The sequence below is a fragment of the Talpa europaea genome (assembly GCF_964194135.1).
Source record: "Talpa europaea genome assembly, chromosome: 1".
Classification (NCBI taxonomy): domain Eukaryota; kingdom Metazoa; phylum Chordata; class Mammalia; order Eulipotyphla; family Talpidae; genus Talpa; species Talpa europaea.
Genome location: NC_140073.1, coordinates 140610989 through 140633706, shown reverse-complemented (window position 1 = coordinate 140633706; position 22718 = coordinate 140610989). Strand labels below are relative to the sequence as shown.

At 32.8% G+C, this 22718-nt stretch overlaps 1 protein-coding gene across 2 annotated transcripts in view; it reads right to left on the bottom strand.

Moving 5' to 3' along the window:
• SPAG16 (sperm associated antigen 16) overlaps window positions 1-22718 on the bottom strand; it is a gene marked incomplete at both ends in the record, with an annotated part of 714501 nt that overhangs the window by 179037 nt on the left and 512746 nt on the right. For both annotated transcript variants that reach the window (XM_084253918.1, XM_084253919.1), the window contains one exon: window positions 19303-19429. In XM_084253918.1, the coding sequence (XP_084110044.1) occupies window positions 19303-19429 (127 nt within the window). The remainder of the gene's footprint in view (window positions 1-19302; window positions 19430-22718) is intronic.

Here is a 22718-nt window from a genome sequence, read left to right as displayed (position 1 = left end):
TATCAATGGGGCTAATCTCTTCAAAGTGCTTAGAGCTCAAAGCAATTGCCTGCAGTTGTAAAGAGTCTCTGTACTCATTATCTGAGCAAAAGAAAAATGACCAAAATGTAAAATACTACCCAGCTTTTGGGACAGAAACACTCAAAAGAGTGTTAACATAAACATTCACGAACTCATTTCTAAGCTCAACACTTTGAAATTTAATTTACTTCCTTAGAATAACAGAGTCCAATTTTGAAACTATTCTTTCTTATAAACATAAGGAAGAGTAGAAGTGGCATAAAATTAAGTATGTATATTGGTCAGCATCAAACAGATTTAATATTTAGATATCATTATAGTTCAAGAAATAATGACTTTTATAATATAATCATAAATGTCTGGATTATCAAATTATGAGTTACATGATATCACTAGTTCTTTCTTATATATTATATTTCATATAAAAATGTACTCAATATTTAAACCTAAAAAATGGTAGGAATTTCTAGAAATTAGAATACAAACATGAATATTTAGTTTTAAAAGCAACAAAATATTGATTTAAGTCTTTTTTGCCATGATTACATGGATTATCTCCTTAGTGCTCACAAAAACAAAACAAACAAAAAAAAAAACCACAGGCACTATTTTGTTATTCTCACTATATAGAGGAGGAAATGTAGGCATAGAAAGAATAAGAAATGTGTGCAAGGTTAGGGAACAAATAAGAGTAGAATTTAGACTCAAAACCAATCACTGTCACTCTGGAGACTTGTTCTGAACTGCCCCACTGACTCCATATGTAATTAAAGTGAACAACATTCACTATAAAGTATAAAATAATGTTATAACAACTCTATAAAAGGTTAGCTGTGGGAGACTATTAAGATATAAAAAGAGTGTAAAATACTACATAAACATATTTATCATATTTATTTACATAGTTTCAAAAGAAATAATTTTTCATTTCTGATTTGTGTTATTTATTTCTCTTTTCTATATATTCTGTATTGCTATTTGAAAACATTGGCAATAATCATATAAAACTTTTAGAATAACAAAAATATACATTTAAAAAATAATGCTTCCTATGGGCATATAAAAGGAATTTGAATGTTATTATGGTTTGTAAACATTAGTAAAATACCTTTTGCTTTACCACTCTAGTTTGAAACTACCTGAGGAGAAGATACAGTAATTACAGGGGTAGAAATCAAAATATCACCTTTAATGTGATAAAGGTGAATTTAAAAAATGCAACATGAATATGCAACTTCATGAGTATCCTAGCAGTTCCCAGAATGAATTAACCCTACCCAGCAAATTATTGGCAGAGTAGCGAAAACTCAACTTCTGCATTTGGAGTAGTCTGCTGGCAGTAATGGATGAAAGAACCTGTGAGGTCAGAGAACAGTTTTCCAAAGAGGAGGGTAACAGTATAAGCTAGTCAGTGGGACTTGCTCAATTCTTCCTGAACGCCTGAGTTAAGCAAGACACGTCTGCCAAAGAGGAAGGACGAAGTGAGGGCAGAAATGGAGTAGAGAGAGGCTAGGAATATTCTAGATCTCTTTCTCCACACTAAAGCAAAGACTACAGAATTAAGTCTTAACCTCTACTAGGAACAAATACCATCCTTCCCTTGACTTCAAATGAACCATCTGTATCTGTTCCCCCCTCTCCATTATTTCAGGCTCATTTTGGGAGGAAATGAGTGAGAATTTGGATTGGAAGTAGGTGAACACCAGGATTCATCTAACCTTCTACAATGAGAAGTTAAAAAAATCAGCTCTTCATTGTTTCCTATCAGCATTATTCATTTAAATGCTATTTTTCCATGTGCAGGGATTTTTTTCTTTTCTTTTCTTTTATATGGAAAACAATTATATATTTACTTTAGAATGTTTAGAACATAGTGAAAACACCCCGCAGAAAATGCTTACACATATTCGGTGGGATAAAATGCCAGGCTTTTTACATGCAACTCTTACCTATGTATCTATCTCTATATCTATCTGTTCATTGCGACATCTTTATTTGTACTTCACTATATATACATTTTTGACATTTTAATGGCCCATGGTATTCTATTGAAGGAAATAATTGATCAAGTTTCAGGCTTACAAATTTAATTTGTTTTCAAAATGTCTTCAGTTATTATCTTTAATGATTGGTTTTCAAAGGTGCTTTTTGAATTATTTTTGAGGATTATTTTATAATTATCATAATTAATGCTCTTTATTATTCAACACTAAAATGAGAATCTCTAACAATTTCATCACATGAGAAATTTAATTGACTTTGAAATGTAGCAAATATGGCTTGTTAACACAGGTTCTACCTTTATTACTGAAAATGGCAGTGCAATAATTTAATTTGGTTGCTATGAGGGGGTACTGAGTACTATTGTCAACACAATATCTACCACATTATGATCAATTGCCATATATTTTAAGACTATATTTTTAGATAGTACATATTCATAATCATTAAATGTTCCTGATCTTTTCTCCTTTTTTTCAAACTGTTACATTATCTTCATGATTATTTTGCTCTAAGTTCTATCTGGCCTCATATTAAAAATATAGTCGATCAAGTCAAAGAAAAATTGAAAAATTGGTTTGCTATAATTATGGATGATTAAATCACAGCAAAATTGTTATCCTTATTTATGTCTAAAGACACTAGGGAACTTAACCATATAAAATATAGAAATCTAAATGTTCCAGAAACTGCTAACAGAAACCAATTGATAACATTGTAATTATGGACAATTTCTTAAACTATAATTATCTTTGCAACATTTTCTTCTTTAAAAAGCTAACATGAAATTTATGTATATGAGTATTCTGTGAATGTTCTTTTAAGGAGGATATAATTCACGTATTTGCTACTTTCCGCTCTCACATCAACAGATAATTTGCCCCTCATCACCATTATGGAAGCTTAGACATAGACATTTTGACATCAATAATATTTAGAGGTGCTTAACTTTTACTACTATTAGCCAGACAGTAATATTTTATGATTAAATTAGTTTGATTTGTTTGAGAGTCTCCTTGAAGTTATCTGCATCTGTATAAGGTTCTATGAGGAAAGTGTTTCTATTTCAGAAGCAAAATTAGAGAACTTTCTAGAATTTTGCTTTGTATTCTGGAACCATGAAGCAGTGGGAGAGAGTGCTTACAGGCCTCAAATTGGAAGGCCTCTTAGTGATATAACCCTCCAGCTGTATAAAACTTTGTAAATTTGTAATGTCATTCATTTCACTGTCAAATCTTCTAATATTTTCTCCTTGGGATTTTTAATGATCAAAAATGACTTCTCTTTTACAGTGGTTGCACTGACTTAAAAAAAAAAAATTGCCATAATTGACATTCAGTTTGTTTTGAGACAACTGACCTAGGCCTTATTTCTAGATTTGTTACTTAGCTTCTTCTCCCTGGAGCCAAATGTCTTATAACCTTTCTATTACTTTTTTTTCTTTTCCTCTTGAAATTGTAGTTCCAATTAGACATTGTTAATCTTCAGAAAACTTTGACTTGGCTTCGGAGTGATTGATAACTGATGATAACAATGTGGTGGATATTGTGCTGACAATAGTACTCAATCCCTTTTATAACTCAGTCAACCGAATTAAATTATTGCACTACCATTTTCTGTAATAAAGGAAGGACTTGTGTTAACTAGCCATATTTGCTGCAATTCAAAGTCAATTAAATTTCTCATGTGATGAAATTATTAGATATTATTAGGATATAAAAATTTTATTCAGATATATTAATTAAAACCCATGGTTACAGATTTTTAAGTATCCATCTCAGAAACAAAGAGCTCAAGCAATCAAAATATAAGGAAACATTATAAATTATTTGAATAACCAGTAAATAAGTTCAAAATAAGTTCTATAAAAATAATTGAATTGCCAATGGATACACAAATATAATTATTTTCTTACACGGGAAAGGCTGAACAAATTGTCCATATTAGAAACCACAGAAAACTGACTTAGTGGAAGTCATATCCTTGGAGATAATTAGTATAATTTCAAATTTTACAAAAGGGTAACCAAAATCTCTAGGAGATAGGGAGCCCAATAACTACTTTTGGAAAAGAAGAGCAGAGTCGCTTCAAAATGAAAAGAAAATCAAGTTGATTCTATAAAATTTAAAGATTTCAATTCAATTTAAAAAAACACAGATGAGATTAGTAAATAGGCAACTGTCTATGAGACATCTATAACTTTTAAAACCAACAATAGACTAATACACAGGTAATTACTGCAAGACATTAAATCCTAAGAAAGGAACCCTAATCAAAAAATAACTAATTCACAGAGGAGAAAGCTTGAAAGACTGACACGTATGGGAAGACTTGCTCAGCATCACTAGTAATTAGGAAAATACAATGGACACAGTGCCAACTATAATGATAGAATTAGGAGATCAAGTGCTACCTGTATTAGCCTGCTCGACCTGCCATAATAAAATTACCATAAATTGTATGGCTTTGGAAACAAAAATGTATTTTCCCATGGCCTTCCCCATGCATGTGTGTGCCTCTTCTCTTATGACACCAGCTCTGCTGAATCAGGATCATACCCGTTTGACCTCATGTCAGTTTCCTCCTAAAATCCCTATCTACAAATACAATTGTGTTGTTATGGTTAGCGTTTCAATGGGGCAGGTAATGAGGTGGCCCAAAGAACAACAGGACAGTGCTGAATGAAAAGAAAGTACACTCTTTGGCATAGCACATCTACCCCTGTTGAAAGCCACACATACACTCTCACAGAAGCCCAGGGATATGTATGAGGCCAGTTAGCATAGCATATCTTGAAGTAGTAGGGATGTAGAGAGAATTTAGGTGCCTGTCATTAGTGCAATGGATAAATGAAATAAGATAAATAAAATGGAATATTATCCAGTCATATATTTATTTATAAATATATATCCAGTCATATATTTACATAGCTAGAGCATGAGGGGAACAGGGAATAAGGGGAAGAGGAGGAAAAGAAGGAGGAGGAGAAAGCAAGCAGAAGCACAGAAGCACTCATGGTTAAGACTAGTGGTAAGGATAAGTGATTCCTGATGCATCATGGATGAAGGAGCAACTCAAACATCGTGGAAGGTGTAGTGAAAGGTTAAGGGAAGAAAGTAGTCATAATCAAAATGTCAAACTGAGTCCATGAGTACAGAAATGGATGACCTGTATTACAGGAGTGCCCATTTTTTCCCCTCTCACTACATTAGCATCTGCGCAGGATGATCTATCCAATCACACTTGGAATGCAGGTAGAGCATATCACATGCATAACAACTTAACTTAGTTTTCAACACTCTCAATTATTACTCCCAGACTCATACCTATTGCTTCAATTTACTCCGTAACTAGAATCTTACCTACCTTTTCATTACTGAATCCCAGAATCTAGAATATTACCTGGCAGATAATAGATTTACACTAAATATTAGTCAACACAAAAAACGTCATTTCCAACATTAGGCCAACAATACAAGAGAGCAGATGATAAAATTCTTGGACAGAAGGCAGGGGTCTGACTATTATTCTAAGGTGTTTATTCAATTTATTACTTCAAAATATTTAGAGTTTGATTTTCATAATACTAATGCTACACTATTTCCTTTCATTTTTTTTCTTTTGCTGGTAGAGTGAAGGGATGCTAAAAGATGATTTTAAACATTTTGTATTTATACTCATATTACAAGTGAAAAAAGACATTTTTGAGTTCAAGCAAATTTGAGCAAATCATATTTGAATATTTCTGAAATTCAATTTCAAATAAATATAACTGCAAGTTATCACAAGTGCTAACTGTACAGGCTCCAGTTTCAAGAGTAGTGTGCTATTTGTTCTGGGTTGATTTGCACATCTATTGAACTGCACTTTCTATTAAATAATCTTAAAGGATTATCCTATTAAACAGTATCAGCTTAGCCAATGAACGATGATTATTTATTCTATTTTGTACACACAGTCTATTAATAAGAAGTCAAATTCTCAGGATATTTGACTTTGGACCATGACTTATATGAGGAATGCAAATTTTAACAATATTAAATTTTAATCTAATAACTAGTACATGCTGTTAGATTAAAATAATATATTACTCTTAACACCACAACAGTGCATCCCTTATAAAAATGCAAAGGTCTGATTATGCCTTATTTCTTTATATAAATGAATTTTTTGATTAAGATATATGCACAAATGTCATTTGCTATATTTTGAAATAACCTATTCTAGCATATTCATTACATCTGCAAACACAGCAGCATAGCTAATTATATACACTACATTTCTTGCCTTGATTTTATTAATATATAACTAGTTATGTAACTAATTTCTCATACTTGCTACATAGATACAAATCTTTTTGAAATTCATAAATGCATTTAAAAATAATTTGGCATTAGCACATTAACTGTTACATACATATAACTACTGTAAGTGCATTTGCAAATGATACATTAATACTACAAAATATTCATTAAATATGATGACACTAATTTGAATTTGTCATTATTTGGACATGCTATATTTAAATGGTTTGTATATAATTATGCATAAAATATTCTGAGGGAGTATTTTATTTATATAGGAAAACATTTCAATGAACCTTTTGATTATCTATGCCTATAATGTTACAATTTTCGTTCTATGTAATACCACTCCATCAGAGAGTTAAGCAACAATTATAACTTTACTTGTTGTAAAAATACTATACAAAATTGAGAAATTAACAACACAAGTGTGAATTCTTTGCATCACGCAGGCAGTTGCAATAGCTGACTGCATCTGCTTAATGCTGCAATTTGTAAGATTAATAAGTTATTTGCTGCTCCGATTTAACCAGCACAAGACAGATTTTTACTATCTCACATAATCCTCTAAGAGTTTGATTGAGTAATTAATTTATTAAATTGTTGGAGCTTATGCATTTCTTTTGCCAAAACTTCTGTTGCTACAGAGACTGAATGTGTTGCTAGGTGTGCAGAAGTGAAAATTTTGTATTGATGAGTATTATAGCTGCCATTTTAAACTTGAGACCAATTTTTAAATAATAATGATTCTTAAGCCAAGTTTTATTTTCCTTTGGGTCAATACAAAGTAGAATGTTTTGCTACACTTTATTATTTTGTTTTCAAGATTTAATAAAATGCCATTTACATTTTGCTTTAGAATATCAGTTTTTGTTTTAGATACCATATCCTAATAAATACAGGGAAAATACAGCACTCAAGTTATATAAAACCTAGATCGCAAACCCATTTGATGAAGTCACCTAATTCAAGACTCTCACTTGGAAGACGATAGAGTTGACGTCAGCAGAAGTAGAGTGCCTTGTTCAATTTCATGTTGTAAAACAGAGAAACAATAATCTTTTAAGCCTCACTTTATGCTATGCTCAAATATCCTGTTCTGACTCATGAGGTGTGAGCAATTTCTAGACATTTCTACAAATTCTTTTCACACTCAGAGAATAACTTGGGAGTACTGGGAATATTATATCATTCTTCCTAAGACTCAGAAGACATGCCAAAAGAGAGGAGGCCGTATAGTTTGTATAATAATGTCACCAATTAAAATAAGTACACAATATTTCAAACACAATTATCTGAAAGGATTAAGCCTTAATTACATGTATAACATACACCATATTTTGGAAAGGTCAATAGCTTTCACTTATATTAAACCATCATAATTTATATATGTCAAATGCTTTTCAGTTCTTAGAATTTATAATTCATTATCAGGATGATAGTCTAAGTACCTAGCAACTGACACAGTATTGCCAGAAACCCATAGAACATGCAATATCCCCATCACACACCTTGCACAACTATGAATATTATCCCTGAATTAATATATCTTTCTTAAATTAATTCAAAATTTAAAAGTGTTCCCACAATTATCAGCATATTACTTTGCATATTTGTTAGCAGGTAAATAAAATTGTTTCCAACTCAGGGGATAGCATGACAAAAATCAAAAAGAAAAGATGCTTTTTCTAGAGTTAGAGTATAAAAACAATTCCTATGAATCTCCAAAGCTGCTTCTTTACAATTTCCTAAAGCTAAAAATTAAATGAAATGCAATTCAGACATTCATAGAACTATACAAATATACCTTAACTACATATATACTTGGATAATTAATACTCTCAAAACTCTAAAATGAGAGAAATTGAACAAACTCATCGTGCTGTGATGATTACAAGAGAAAGTACCTTGCCTGGTTCCTACAGCAGAATATACTTCATTCCAGGTATTAATCACAGACTTGGGACTCCCAGGGGATACATATCTGATTTCCTTCAGTTCCTCCAATTTCTCCATTATCAAAGAGACTCATTCTACTCAAGAACAAAATGGATTTGCAAGCATAATAGAACCACTCCAACAGGGCATGATCTAATGTAATTAGGTATAATTAAGCAGGTTCATCGAGTCACCTTTCTCTCTTCTGTTTTATCCTCTCTCTGTATGACACTCTTTTCCAGGAAATTGAAATGGTAGAGTGGGCTTACTCTCAGGAGGAGCAACTTAGCTTAGCTTTCCCTTTCACCTTAGCAGATAAAAAAAATTAACTTGCTTTCTTTGATTTTTATTTTCGTTTCCAAACAGACCAGGATGCAAAGTAATGGCGGAAAGATGAGCAGTTGGCATAACCAGCCTCATAAAAAGAGGAGCTACAGGTGCTTATATAATCTAGCCTGATTACTCTGATAGGAATTAATATTGTGTTATGGGGTTGGCGTCCCTTTAGGAACATATGGTATTTATGATTGTGCACAAGACATATCAAAAACTTGGCAGGTTATAATAGAGAGAGAGTCTCCTTGCCTTTTCTCTTCCAGAGACAACTAATTGACAGCAAGTGATAAGATTCTGTGTCTTATTCATTTATGCATATCAGACATTGCCAAAGGTCATTTATAGGATTATTTCAGTATTCATAAAAAACAAATACTTTTTCTTAATATGTCATGTATCAATATGAAACCTAATGCTATTAGTGAAATGAGAGGCAGAATAATCTAAAGTTTAAATTTTAGTCTCTGGAATTCTACTGCTGTCCTTGAATTCTGTCTCCACATTTGATCAACTAGGTGTCTTTGACTTGTTAACGTCTTTAATTTCTTTTCCTCATCTGTAATATATAATCATGTATAGTTTGATGAAACGCCTGCAAATTCTAGTTGCTGCAGCCCCCTGCACTTTATACTCTGTCTTCACAACTCAAGGAGAAACTGGTTTCTGTCCATCCTTGAGTTGTAAATTGGAAGCTTTCTTCTGTTAGTATTCCGTGGCAGTCATAAGGTTCAGCTTACTTACTTCCTTTTGCTCAGATACTGCAGTTTCCTCCAATCTGAAAACTATTATTTAATGTATTTGCTCTGTATTTTTCAGTTGTTTCAGTTGTTTCATCCCCATATTGGCTGAATGTGGAAATTCCTATAGTTTTTAAAATCCATTACAAAAGATACTGAGCCTCAGGAATGTTTACAAATTTCACCAAGTTCATTCAGCTAGTAAGCAGTGGAGATAATATTTAAAATGAATGGGCTTCTAACTTTGAAATGAATGCTTTATTACATTACATTGATTCCATCAGAAGAAATTAACCACAATCTGCCTTTTAAATACAAAGCAATGAAGTATAGTCTTAACAGGAACTGATAAATCAAATTTAAACCAAAAATTTTAGGGTTATAATAAATTTTAGGGTTATATGTTTAGAAAAATGTTAGAGGTGTCTGATACTTTTAATATTTTTCAATGATATTTTTGCCCCTCTCATTTTTAGTATCTCTATTGTGATTTTGCCTGTGAAGAATATTTAGAATTGTCTCCAAATGGTAGGAAACTGCCCGCTCAGATGATCTGATACTGATAAGCTTTATACTGGAAAGTCCCCATCTGGCTCAAACTTCAGCTCCTGCTCTTTCTAGGGATGTGACTTCTTTGCAAATGAACTGGAATTACCTTTTACAAAAGAGGGAAATCATTGCTGAACTACATAAACAGGAAGTAATGAGAGATGTGGAAAAGTATAGGTATAAATTCTCACAGTTCATTTTTATTACTTTCACTATGCAATTCCATTTAACATTTTCTGAAATACTAATAAATTTTCAAATGGTAAAACATATGGCATCTTGAGTATGCCAAGTAAGATATTATTTAGATAGTGAATATTCACAAAAGTGTGTAGCATTATATTACCAGAATGCTCTGTGCTTAATGAGAAAGGAGTACTTATCATTTTACAAATCCATGTGCTATACATATATATTAATATATACCTATAAACACAGATAATCTGTGTTTATCACAGCAATATATTTGCAAATAAAACATGTAAATAATGCTGTGCAACATCTAATGCAACTCATCTTTTAAATGTATCAGAGCTGATTTTTTTATTGCAACAGAAAAACTAAATAAGTGCTAGATGATGAATCCAACATCTTTAAGTCTTTTGATTTTAATCATATATGATGTATATATAAGACATTTTACTTCTTACCTAACCATTTTAATTGTTTTTAATATTATGTGAAAACAATATTTTCTTTTGTTTCTTTTGATATTTATTTGTTGGTGTTATTGCTTCCACTACAAATAGCCTGTACTAACACACAGACTTGGGGAACTTACTTGCATACCAATATGCTCACACATTTTTCCCACCCCTAAAATGCATGGGATGACTTCTAAGATTCCTTCCAGTACTAGTATAAAACATGGCAAGTTTCCTCATTATAACAGATGTTATTCCTTGGAAACACATTAAGACACTGTAAGAAAATCATCTCCTCCATTATTTCCATAGTTCAGGGAGATTAAATAAAGTCTAAAAGGTAGTATATGTTGGGTCTCAGTGAAATGTATGCAATGTTACAATGCAATGTAACTTCAATTAAAAATTTATTAAAAATAAAAGATAGTGAATGTGGATTAAATCTGAGTTTAAACTATATATTCTTTTTCTATTTTTATCAAAACACATTTTAGAACTCCTATAAGGAGGCTCAATTTTAAAGCAGATAAAGTAGCATGCTATAAGTACAATTTTACTTTTATTTACTAAAAATGAAAATACTTACTTAGGCTAATAAACAGTGAGACAATCAAGAATTTGAATCCTAAGTTATGGACCACAGGCTTAACCTTTTAAATACCTGACCCCTATTTACTGTGTTGAATTAGTAGTGATAAAGAAATCTCTTAATTTTAAAGATAATCATTTTATGTGAAAAGTTGTTTTTAAAATAGAACATCTCATAATCTCAGGATGTTCAATTAAACTGAACTGGAGATATAAAATGTGATTAGAAAATTTGTTTCTAACTATTTACATTCTTTGTATTAAATAGCTCAGGCAGAATATTGCCACTACTTCCACAGGTATGATGTGACATTATGACGACATCACACATACATTTTCAATGACTTTTCCTCGGGTCCACTGGCACAGTTGAGACACCAGACCAGAGTCTTTCTCACTTTAGTTCATTTGCAACAAATAATGTCATAGGATTGGTGCACAACTTAATTCTGTCACAGAATTTCAAAATGGAAACATGATTTGGCACACCTTAACTAATATGAACCCTCAATGTTAATTATTTTAACAGTGTTAATATTCTCTTGCTTTGTTGGAAAACAAAGCAAGTATATATATACTTATATTGCTTTGCCTCTGGGACGCATTAAAAGTATTCGAAACAAATGAAATTATTAAGTTAGATTTGATTTTATCTTCATCTTTGAAGAATTTTCATAATATAACTTTGAGATACATTTCTTTTAAACAATCATTTCCTTAATAAATGTAGCTAAAAGATCTATGTGTCCTTACTTCAATTTTGTTTTACTCTCGCCTTCAGCCTTAACTGTGTGAAGATGAACATACTTTTTGCTATTTTACTTATCAGCTCTATATTCATATTCTTATTAAACCTGTGTTTGCTCTCCCTAGGTTCTTCAACTTTTAATATATTTTAACCTTTTTCAATGAAGATTCACTGAAGATTTTCCCTAAACAGAAACACACATATTTCATTTTTCAATGAGAAGAAAGTTATGACACTATTTTGCAGCAGGGACCTTTCTTGCTGGAGACTGTGTAAACCCAGCAGAAGGCTCACCGAGGAGACAGAGGTAAGCTGGGAGGCTTGCCCATGCCGGGCGCCTTCTAGCCTGCAGTTCCAGCCAAGAGGGGAGCAGCACCCACCACTGGGGCAGACCGGGCATGCAGGGGAGCACGTTCCCACATCGCCATTTTGCAGCAGGGACCTTTCTTTGCTGGAGACTTGTGAACCCAGCAGAAGTTCCCCAGAGGAGCCAGTGGTGAGCTGGGAAGGTCGCCCAAGATGCCGGCCAGTACCAGCAACACAGTGTCACAAGGAATACGGCAAATTAGAAAACAGGCAGTAGGGAGTAGAAAAACCACATGCAACCCAGCAACTCCTCAGCAAAAAAGCACACCGCAAAAAGAAAACCATCTACCAGATTGCAACGACAGTAACTTGGAAGAACTTCTGAGCCTTCCAGATAGAAAATTTAAAATTGCTGTGATTAAAAAACTGACAGAAGTCATAAAGGAAAACAATGATAAGGGGAAAATAATTAATCACCAGAAGAATGAAATTGAGTCACTAAAGAGGGAAGTAAAAGAAATGCAGGAGATCAAAGAATTAATGGAGACGCTAAAGAACTCTGGGAAAAGCAATGAAAGCAGAATAGATGAAATGGAAGAACGAATAAGTACTCTTGAAGACACAGAAATAAAAAGAACTAAAACAGAAAAGGAAGGAGAAGTACGAAGGAAAAAGACCGAAGAAAGACTTCGGGAACTATCTGACTCCATGAGGAAAGGAAATATAAGAGTTATATTTATCCCAGAAGAGTTATAGGAATCCCAGAAGGAGAGGAGAGAGATGTAGGAACAGAGAAAATATTCATGGATATAATTGAAGAGAACTTCCCAAACGCAAAGAAGGAGCTGAAAATTGATATACAAGAAGCAAGAAGAACACCAAACTTCCATGACGAAAGGAAAAATACAGCAAGACACATAATAGTAAAGCTCCCAAGAATCTAAGACAAGGAAAAAATAATGAAACTAACAAGAGGGAAGAAACAGATAACATTCAAAGGGAAACCAATCAGACTGACATCAGACTTCTCTGAAGAAACACTACGGGCAAGGAGAGAGTGGAGGGACATAGTCAACAGACTCCAAGAAAACAGATGCCAACCAAGAATACTCTATCCCGCAAAGCTCTCCTTCCTCTTTGAAGAAAGAATAAGGACCTTCCCAGACAAACAGAAACTCTGGAATTTTATTACAACTAAACCCCAACTCCAAAAAATACTACAAGGAGTCCTAAAGCCAGAACCTCAGAGGGACGAACAACAACAAAAGAAGGCCAAAGAAAGTTATTAAAAGAATAAATAAAATCAAAGGAAAGACAAACACAATGGCAAATACAGATGCTAACATATCAATACTAACTCTAAATGTAAATGGACTAAACTCTTCAATAAAAACACACAGAGTTGCAGGCTGGATTAAGAAACAAAACCCAACCTTTTGCTGTCTCCAGGAAACACATTTAGCTGCAAAAGATAAAAATAGGCTCAAAGTTAAAGGATGGAAAACAATTCTACAAGCAAAAGGACCAAAAAAGAAGGCAGGAACAGCTATACTCATATCAGATAAAACAGATTTCAAACTTAAAAAGATAAAAAGAGACCCCAGTGGTCATTACATTATGATCAAGGGGACAATACTTCAAGAAGAAATAACACTCATTAACATATATTCACCAAACGAAGGAGCACCAAAATATATCAGACAACTATTGGCATCTCTGAAAACAGACATCAGAGAAAACACATACGTAGTGGGAGACTTCAACACGCCACTATCAACAATGGATAGATCAACAAGACAAAAAATAAGTAAAGACACTAAAGCTCTAAATAAGGATCTAGAGTGCTTGGGCTTAACAGACATATATAGAACACTAAACCCAAAAAAATCTGAGTATACATTTTTCTCAAGCGCACACGGATCATTCTCTAGGATCGATCATATACTGGGACACAAGACAAACATCAACAGATACATCAAGATTGAAATCATACCAACCATCTTTTCTGACCATTAAGGCATCAAACTAGAAATAAACCATAAAAAGAAGGCAAGGTACTCTCCTACCTCGTGGAGATTGAAACCTACACTACTGGAAGTCCACTGGACTAATGAGGAGATAAAAGAAGAAATTAAAAAATTCTTTGAATTGAATGACAAGGAGGACACCAATTTCCTAAATGTATGGGATGCAGCAAAAGCAGTAATAAGAGGAAAATATATAGCAATAGATGCTCACATCAAGAAACAAGAAAGAACTCAAAGAAACAACCTAATCTTGAAGCTCAAAGATCTAGAAAAAGAACAAAAAAACCCCAAAACCAGTAGAAGAAAAGAAATAATAAAAACCAAAGCAGAAATAAATGAAATCGAAACTAAAAAAACAATCCAAAAGATCAATGAAACCAAGAGCTGGTTCTTCGAAAAAATAAATAAAATAGATAAACCCCTAGCCAGGCTCACAAGGGCGAAAAGGGAGAAAGCACAAATAAATAGGATAATAAATGAAAGAGGAGAAATCACAATGGACACAGCAGAAATCAAAAGAATAATTAATAAATACTATGAACAGTTATATGGAAACAAGTTCAACAATCTAGAGGAGATGGACAAATTCCTACAGCTCTACAATCACCCAAAGCTAGATAAAGAAGAAATAGAACACCTAAACAGACCAATTACAATTAGCGAAATTGAAATGGTAATCAAAAACCTCCCCAAAAACAAAAGCCCAGGACCTGATGGATTTACAAATGAATTCTACCAAACATTCAGAGACAAATTGGTGCCTATACTTCACAAACTCTTCCAAAAAATTGAGAAGGAAGGTATAATACCTAACACGTTCTATGAAGCCAACATTACACTAATACCAAAACCGAACAAGGACAACACAAAAAAAGAAAACTATAGGCCAATCTCCCTAATGAACACTGATGCAAAAATCCTCAATAAAATTTTAGCTATCAGAATCCAACAGTGTATCCATAAGGTAATTCACCACGACCAAGTAGGATTCATTCCAGGGACACAAGGATGGTTCAACATCCAAAAATCAATCAACGTTATCCAACACATCAACAAAAAGAAATATAAAAACCATATGATAATATCAATAGATGCTGAGAAAGCTTTCGACAAAGTGCAACACCCATTCATGATAAAAGCCCTTGAAATTCTTGGGATACAAGGAACATACCTCAACATCATAAAGGCCATATACGACAAGCCAACAGCCAGTATCATTCTCAATGGTGAAAAGCTGAAAGCATTTCCATTAAGATCTGGAACAAGACAAGGATGTCCACTCTCACCACTGCTTTTCAATATAATACTGGAAGTCCTAGCCAGAGCAATAAGACAAGAGAAAGACATCCAAGGAATCCAAATAGGAAAAGAAGAAGTCAAACTATCACTATTTGCAGATGATATGATAATATACATAGAGAACCCCAAAAACTCCATAGAAAAACTAATTGAACTCATCAATCAGTTCAGCAAAGTGGCAGGATACAAAATCAACATGCAAAAGTCAGAAGCCTTCCTATACACTAACAATAAATCTGAAGAAGAAGAAATGAAAAAAACCATCCCCTTTATTATCGAAACAAAAAAAATCAAATACTTGGGAATAAATCTAACAAAAGAGGTAAAGGACCTTTACAAAGAAAACTATAAAACACTGTTAAAAGAAATAGAAGATACAAAGAAATGGAAAGACATCCCCTGCTCATGGGTTGGAAGAATAAACATTATTAAAATGGCCATCCTACCAAAAGCAATATACAGATTCAAAGCTATTCCAATAAAAATTTCAATGTTATTCTTCAAAGAAATAGAACAATTATTGATGAAATTCATATGGAATCACCAAAAACCCCGAATAGCCAAAGCTCTCCTGAAAAAAAAAGAAGGGAATGGAGGCATCACACTCCCAGATTTCAGGCTATACTACAAAGCCATAATCATCAAAACTGCATGGTATTGGAACAAGAACAGACACACAGACCAATGGAATCGAATACAAAATCCAGACATAAACCCACAGATTTATGGTCAACTAATATTTGACAAAAGAGCAAAGAATATGCATTGGAGCAAAGAAAGTCTGTTCAATAAATGGTGCTGGGAAAACTGGGCCGCTACATGCAAAAGAATGAAGTTTGACTACTACCTCACACCATACACAAAAACCAACTCAAAATGGATTAAAGAACTAGACATAAAACCTGAAACCATAAAATACATAGAAGGAAATATAGGCGAAACACTACGTGATTTGCACTTCAAAGACATCTTTACAGACACATTGCCCAAAGCAGTGATAGTGAAGGCAAAGATAAACAGCTGGGACTACATCAAATTAAAGAGCTTCTGCACAGCAAAAGAGACAATAACAAAAACAAAGAGAAACCCCACCAACTGGGAGAACATTTTTGCACATAACACTAATGATAAAGGATTGATCACAAAAATCTGCAAAGAGCTGATGATACTCAGCAACAACAAAGAAAATAATCCAGTCAAAAAAATGGGCAGAAGAGCTAAAAAGAAACTTCTCTGAAGAGGAAATTCAAATGGCCAACAGGCATATGAAAAAATGTTCAACATCACTTGTAATCAGGGAAATGCAAGTCAAAACTACCATGAGATACCATCTTATACCAGTGAGAATGGCACATATTAAAAAAAACTAGCAACAACAAATGTTGGCGAGGATGTGGAGAAAAAGGAACTCTTCTGCACTGTTGGTGGGAGTGCAAACTGGTCCAACCACTATGGAGAGCTGTGTGGAGATTTCTGGACCTACTAAACAGAGCTTCCATATGATCCAGCAATTCCACTCCTAGGTATTTACCCAAAGAACACAGAAACATCCATTCCAAAGAACACCTGCACCCCTATGTTTATAGCAGCACTGTTTACAATAGCTAAGCTTTGGAAACAGCCCAAATGCCCAAAAATAGATGACTGGATCAAGAAGATGTGGTACATATATACCATGGACTATTACTCAGCATTCAAAAAAGATAAACACATGCAATTTGCAGCAACATGGATGGCGCTGGAAGGGATCATGCTCAGTGAAATAAGCCAGAAAGAAAAAGAAAAATACCGGATGGTCTCACTCATAGCAGGAATCTAGAAAACTTAAATAAGGGACCAGGAAAATGAATAACTATAACAAAGTGAAAATCAAAATCAACAAAAATCTATGAACCAGAGACACTTTTGGGGGGTGGGTGGAGGGAGGGGAGGGATTGGGGTCAAAATGGGGGGGTTGAAATTGTATGGGGAATATAAAAATAAAATTTATTATAAAAAAAAAGAAAGTTATGACACTAATTTCTCAACCATGTGGAATTAAAATTACTTATCGTATGTTACTTGAAAAAATGATCAAAGAAATAGGAAGGTCATGTTGAAAGTATATTCCCTCAAACTTATGAATTGTTTTCATTAACAGGATCTCCAATTTACAGATTTTCTCTTTTATGTTTCTCATTGTTCTGCCCTTTATTTTTGCACTTTCCCTAATATTAGTGTATTACCAAAGATTGAGTATTCAGGGAGAGAAAAAAAATAGGTTTGATGTACCAAGGACTTTAAGATGATATTGACTTGTATGCCATTGAGATCGGTACAGACATTTATCTACAATCACTTTTGTCTGATTCTTCACAGAAAATAAATTTTTGGCTAGATGATAAGGAGAATGAAAAGCAATAGCAACATGTTTAACAAGAACAATAACAAAAATATTTCTACTGTTGATTGTATGGCATTTCCAGACACCTTCACTTTTTTTTAATTAGAAAGCATAGCCAAAAGTTTTGAAATTTCTGAGTTCAAAATTCAAGGACATGAATACTTGGATGCTAACTTCTAAGATAAAAAGGAACTTAAGGATATAAAAATGTTTATGAAAACCAAGTTAAAGTTCTATTAGAACTATAATATCAATGCAGATTCTGTGAATCAGAAAGTACTAAAATGTTTTCACACTACAAAATGAAATTGTCTTTGATGAGATCTTTGATTCTGTAGTGTTTCATTTTTAATTCTGACAGACTATAAATGTCTTAATTCAAGACATTATTAACAATGCTTTTAAAGAAGTCATTGGTATTAGTGTGCTTCTTGTACTAGTTGGTAAGTGGAATAAAACTTGCTGAGACAAACATATCGTATTTTTAATTTCAGATTTGTAATGGTGGTATTGTGAATCCAGAACCATGGAACACACACTCTCATGACTCTGGAACTGTTCCTAGTATATTCATATTTTCTGGAATAAGAATTAATATTGGCTATTTTAATATAAAATATTTTCCATTTATATATATTCTATTCTAAAAATTACATCTCTACTACTACAAATAAATCTGAAAGATTTTTAAACTTCTCAAACTTAAAGACATTTAAAACATGTATCACACTCACAGTTACATTATCCAAAAAGATAAATACATTATTTAGCAAAGGTTATCATTAAAAATAAATACACACCTATAATTTAAAATGTTAGGTGGACTACTGGAATATTTATGTAGTTGTTAACATCAGTTACTACACTATTTAAGAAAAAGGATAAAATATTTTGTTTGAGTGATAATGTTCATATGATTGTAAAAAACACTAACAAAATCAAATAACAATGTTAAAGAATCCAGAATACATAAATATAATAACATAAATGTATATATAACTACTTGAAAAATCTAGAATACTAAATTGTCACACACAAACTAATTGTTTTCAATTTCATTTTTGTAAACTCATGTTCTCTATTTCAGCCATTTTCCTTCCAAAAAGACAATTTACTTACCTTAGATAGTGATTTTAAAGGATGTAGACTCCAAGATTTTGTGCCGGTTTTGAATTACCCATATGAACACATACTTGTTTTCTCTATTATTTTTCTTTAAATATATGATAAATGTAATGTTTTCATGATATGACATTTGATATAAAATATATTATCTAACAAAATGTAATACATTCTAATATATTAAGAATGGAAACTTACTAGGAGGAAACACTAAAAAATTTAAGGAAACAGAATACAGTTTCAGAACAAATATTAAATTTGTTAGTTTGGTGACAAATACTACATTGTAAAGATCCTACCTGATGAATCAAAGTTCACCTCATTGCCAGGACTGGGACCTACATCAATGGATACAATTGGTAAGAGCTTCCGAAAGTCCCATAGTTTTGTAACACCACAGGAATCGCAGGATGCTATCATGTGACCCTTTAAAGTATAAAAAGAAGCATATATACATATATACAGTAACTCACAGACAAAAGTTACTTTGTTGTGATATTATTAAATCCATAAGATTATACTCCTCTGCAATTACAGGCATTCATTATACCTTTGTCTAAGATATAACTATATGAAAGCCTATATAAAGTTTGAAAGACAATTTTTCAGGTAATCATTTTGATTAGTTTAATTATATGAGAATATGTAAAAAACAAAAATATACACACCCATATATATATAAACACACACACACACATACTCTGCATATCATGTATTAACTTGATCTACAAATAAAAACCGTACACATGAAAACATTGCATTAAAAGTGCATTTGTAATTAGGATTGCCAATTTATACATTAAACAGAAAAAATAAAAACAGTGATAGTCAAGAGTTTTTAATCACAGTAGGGAGAATCACAAGGGCTTGGTGAAACCAGTGACAAGGAAAGGTTCTTATTGTGGTCTGTCAGGACAAATTATTAATGAAAATATTGGGGGTTGTTTTGGCATTATGTAGTGGGATAAGGAAGAAGGTAGTGGATAAAGAGGATGAAAACAAAAGGAATGTTGCATGAATTCAAGAATTCTGGAAACAGGGTGGATATTTTCCCAGTATAAAAGTTCAGAACTGAAGCACTGTCTGCACGCCTCCTCCTGGACTGTCAGGAAATGTTGGAGCATCCACTCCATTTCAGGGAACAGGACACACTGATGGCAAGAGGGGCTTCTGCTCTCTCACAACTCATAATCTACTCTCATTCTCACCTTCTGTCATTTAATTTTTGGGTCCACTGACCAGTTGAATATGAGTATTGACTACATCAGGCCCATATATGATGTTTATAGTAAGTCATTATACTGTTACCAGTTTGATATATGGTTTCCCTTCAGGTCCAGTTTCAATTTTTTAATGTCAAGTCTCAAGTCATCTTATTTTCTTCCCAAACATTCTAAAATAGGGCCTCTCATAGTGGCGCAGGCAGTTGAGCACAGAGCTATGAAGCTGTTCACAGCCTCTGCAGCACCGGTTTGATCCCAGCCAGCCTGCGAGGGTCCCACGTGGTGAGCAGACCTCTCCTGTTGTGCCCGCTGCTCCCCTCAGCAGTGTCTTTCGTCAGTCTGCCTGTTCTGTTCCCCGCTCTGTCTCTGGTGAATCATCTCACCCTCCCGCGCATCTGGCCTATATCCCGGTTCTTGTATAAATAAATAATCTTAAAAAAAATTCTAAAATACTCAAGATAAAAACTTTATTGTACATTTTCCTTCTTATGATGTTGAACTAGTTCACACATTTTTTTTTCCTCATTTACTCCTTGATTTGTAACCTTACTAGAAAAATGTGCTACTTGTGGACTCTTTGTCTTTCCCTGAAAATGCCAATAATGCAACAAATAATTGCATTATTTTACTAATTTTGTAACTGTTGTCATTGGCAAAACAATACAACCTTGTCCCCAATCTAATAAATGGGATGCTTAATCATTTTTATGACTTAAAAGGAACATGGAGAACTTGAAATGCTTTCAAATATGTAAACACATACTATAAAAATTGTGAAGAATCAGTGAATTAAATTATTAGAAGAAGAAAGGGGCAGTTCTCAAGAATAGCAAGAAATATTAATGTGAGGAATTAAAAAGGTTTTCAAGACATAAGAGTTTTAAACCATGTCTGGTAGCATAAGAGTTTTAAACCATGTGGTAAGCAGTTTTACTATAAGCATTTTTGCTGCTTTACTGATTGGTTCTAAAGAAATTTTGCCATAAAAGAGAAAAGAACTAACTGGTTGACAGTTCGGTTTCATTTCTCAATCAATAAAATAAGAAACCAACTCTTTGCAAACTGATGTATTATCATTTTCTATCATAGAATATGATTTGTCTTTACACACTCTGATTTTATGTTTAGTAATTTTGATCACCAAAATATCTGCCCCCCCAAAAAAAATATGATATTGTGAGTGAATGAAAAACTTGGATGAGAGAGTTTAGGTACAACCACTTCTAATTTAAGTGGATTAAAAATCTGGAAAGATTTTGAAGAAATGATTTTTAGAGATAAGAGAGAGTTATGGAATAATCTTAAAGACAGTAAAGACTCGAGTTTTTTGGGGTTTTCTCTAAAATGTAATTCTGGTTATGTCACTGGTACCACTACTGTTACTGATAAAGATGACTGCAGAAGAGAGTTCTCAGAAGAGTTAAGATGCAGATATATGATTCTTTTTATAACACTGAATGCCCAGCATTGGACATCAGTCCTGGTACAGGTTAGGCAATTGACCTTGAGTAAATCATTGAATGAATGAATAAGGGATAAAGAGGAATCAATATTGACTGAGCATGATCTAAAAGAACCGTTTTACAAAACATACACATATAAATGAGTTGAAGTTTAGAAAAAATATTTTTGTGATCTTGGACTTAAATGAGTTAAATAAAACAAGTGGAATTTTGTGGTGAGGACAAAGCACACAGTTGAGATGAAAGTGAATAGTCCTGTCTTGCAATTACCTGTTAAGCCTTCCCACTTCCAACTTACAAATACCATAGTGGGAAAAGCCATATAGACATGGAAGTTAATTACAAGTTAGAGTAGAGTAATGTAAAATCAAATATGTATTAAGGATTATAAAAGCAGTCCCACTTTTGAAACTTTTAATGCTATTCCAAATTTATTATAAAATTGGCTAAAAAGTTATGATAAAAATTACTGGTCTGGTTCTGGTGAATTCTCTCCTTTTGACTGTACCCAGTGCTTGTATAAATAAATTAAATAAATAAATAAGTAAATAAACCTTTATTAAAAATATTTTTAATCAATTTGAGTAAGTTCCCTTATATTCCTAGTTGAGAGTTTTCATAATGAATGGGTGCTGGATTTGGCCAAATGGTTATTCTGTGTCTATTGCTATGAACATGTGATTTTTCTTCTCTAGTTTATTATGTGATAGGTTACATTGTTCTTTTTTTCTTTTGATATTAGATTTATTAAACAGGAATTAGGAAATTGATAAGATAAAAGAGTATCAACATCAAATATAAATTTAATAAAAGCTATTACTAGAAAATAATAAAAGGACACTATCAACAAGATTCAACAATCATAAATTTTTATGTAATTAAAACTAAAGTCTTCAGTATAAAATAAACATTGTAATATCTGTAAAGTCAGATTGTAATTGCCTGAAATTCAAAGGAATATTTTAATACATGACTATCAGATACAGTTCAGACAAGAAAGAAAAATTCAACAAAAACCCTTGATCTAAA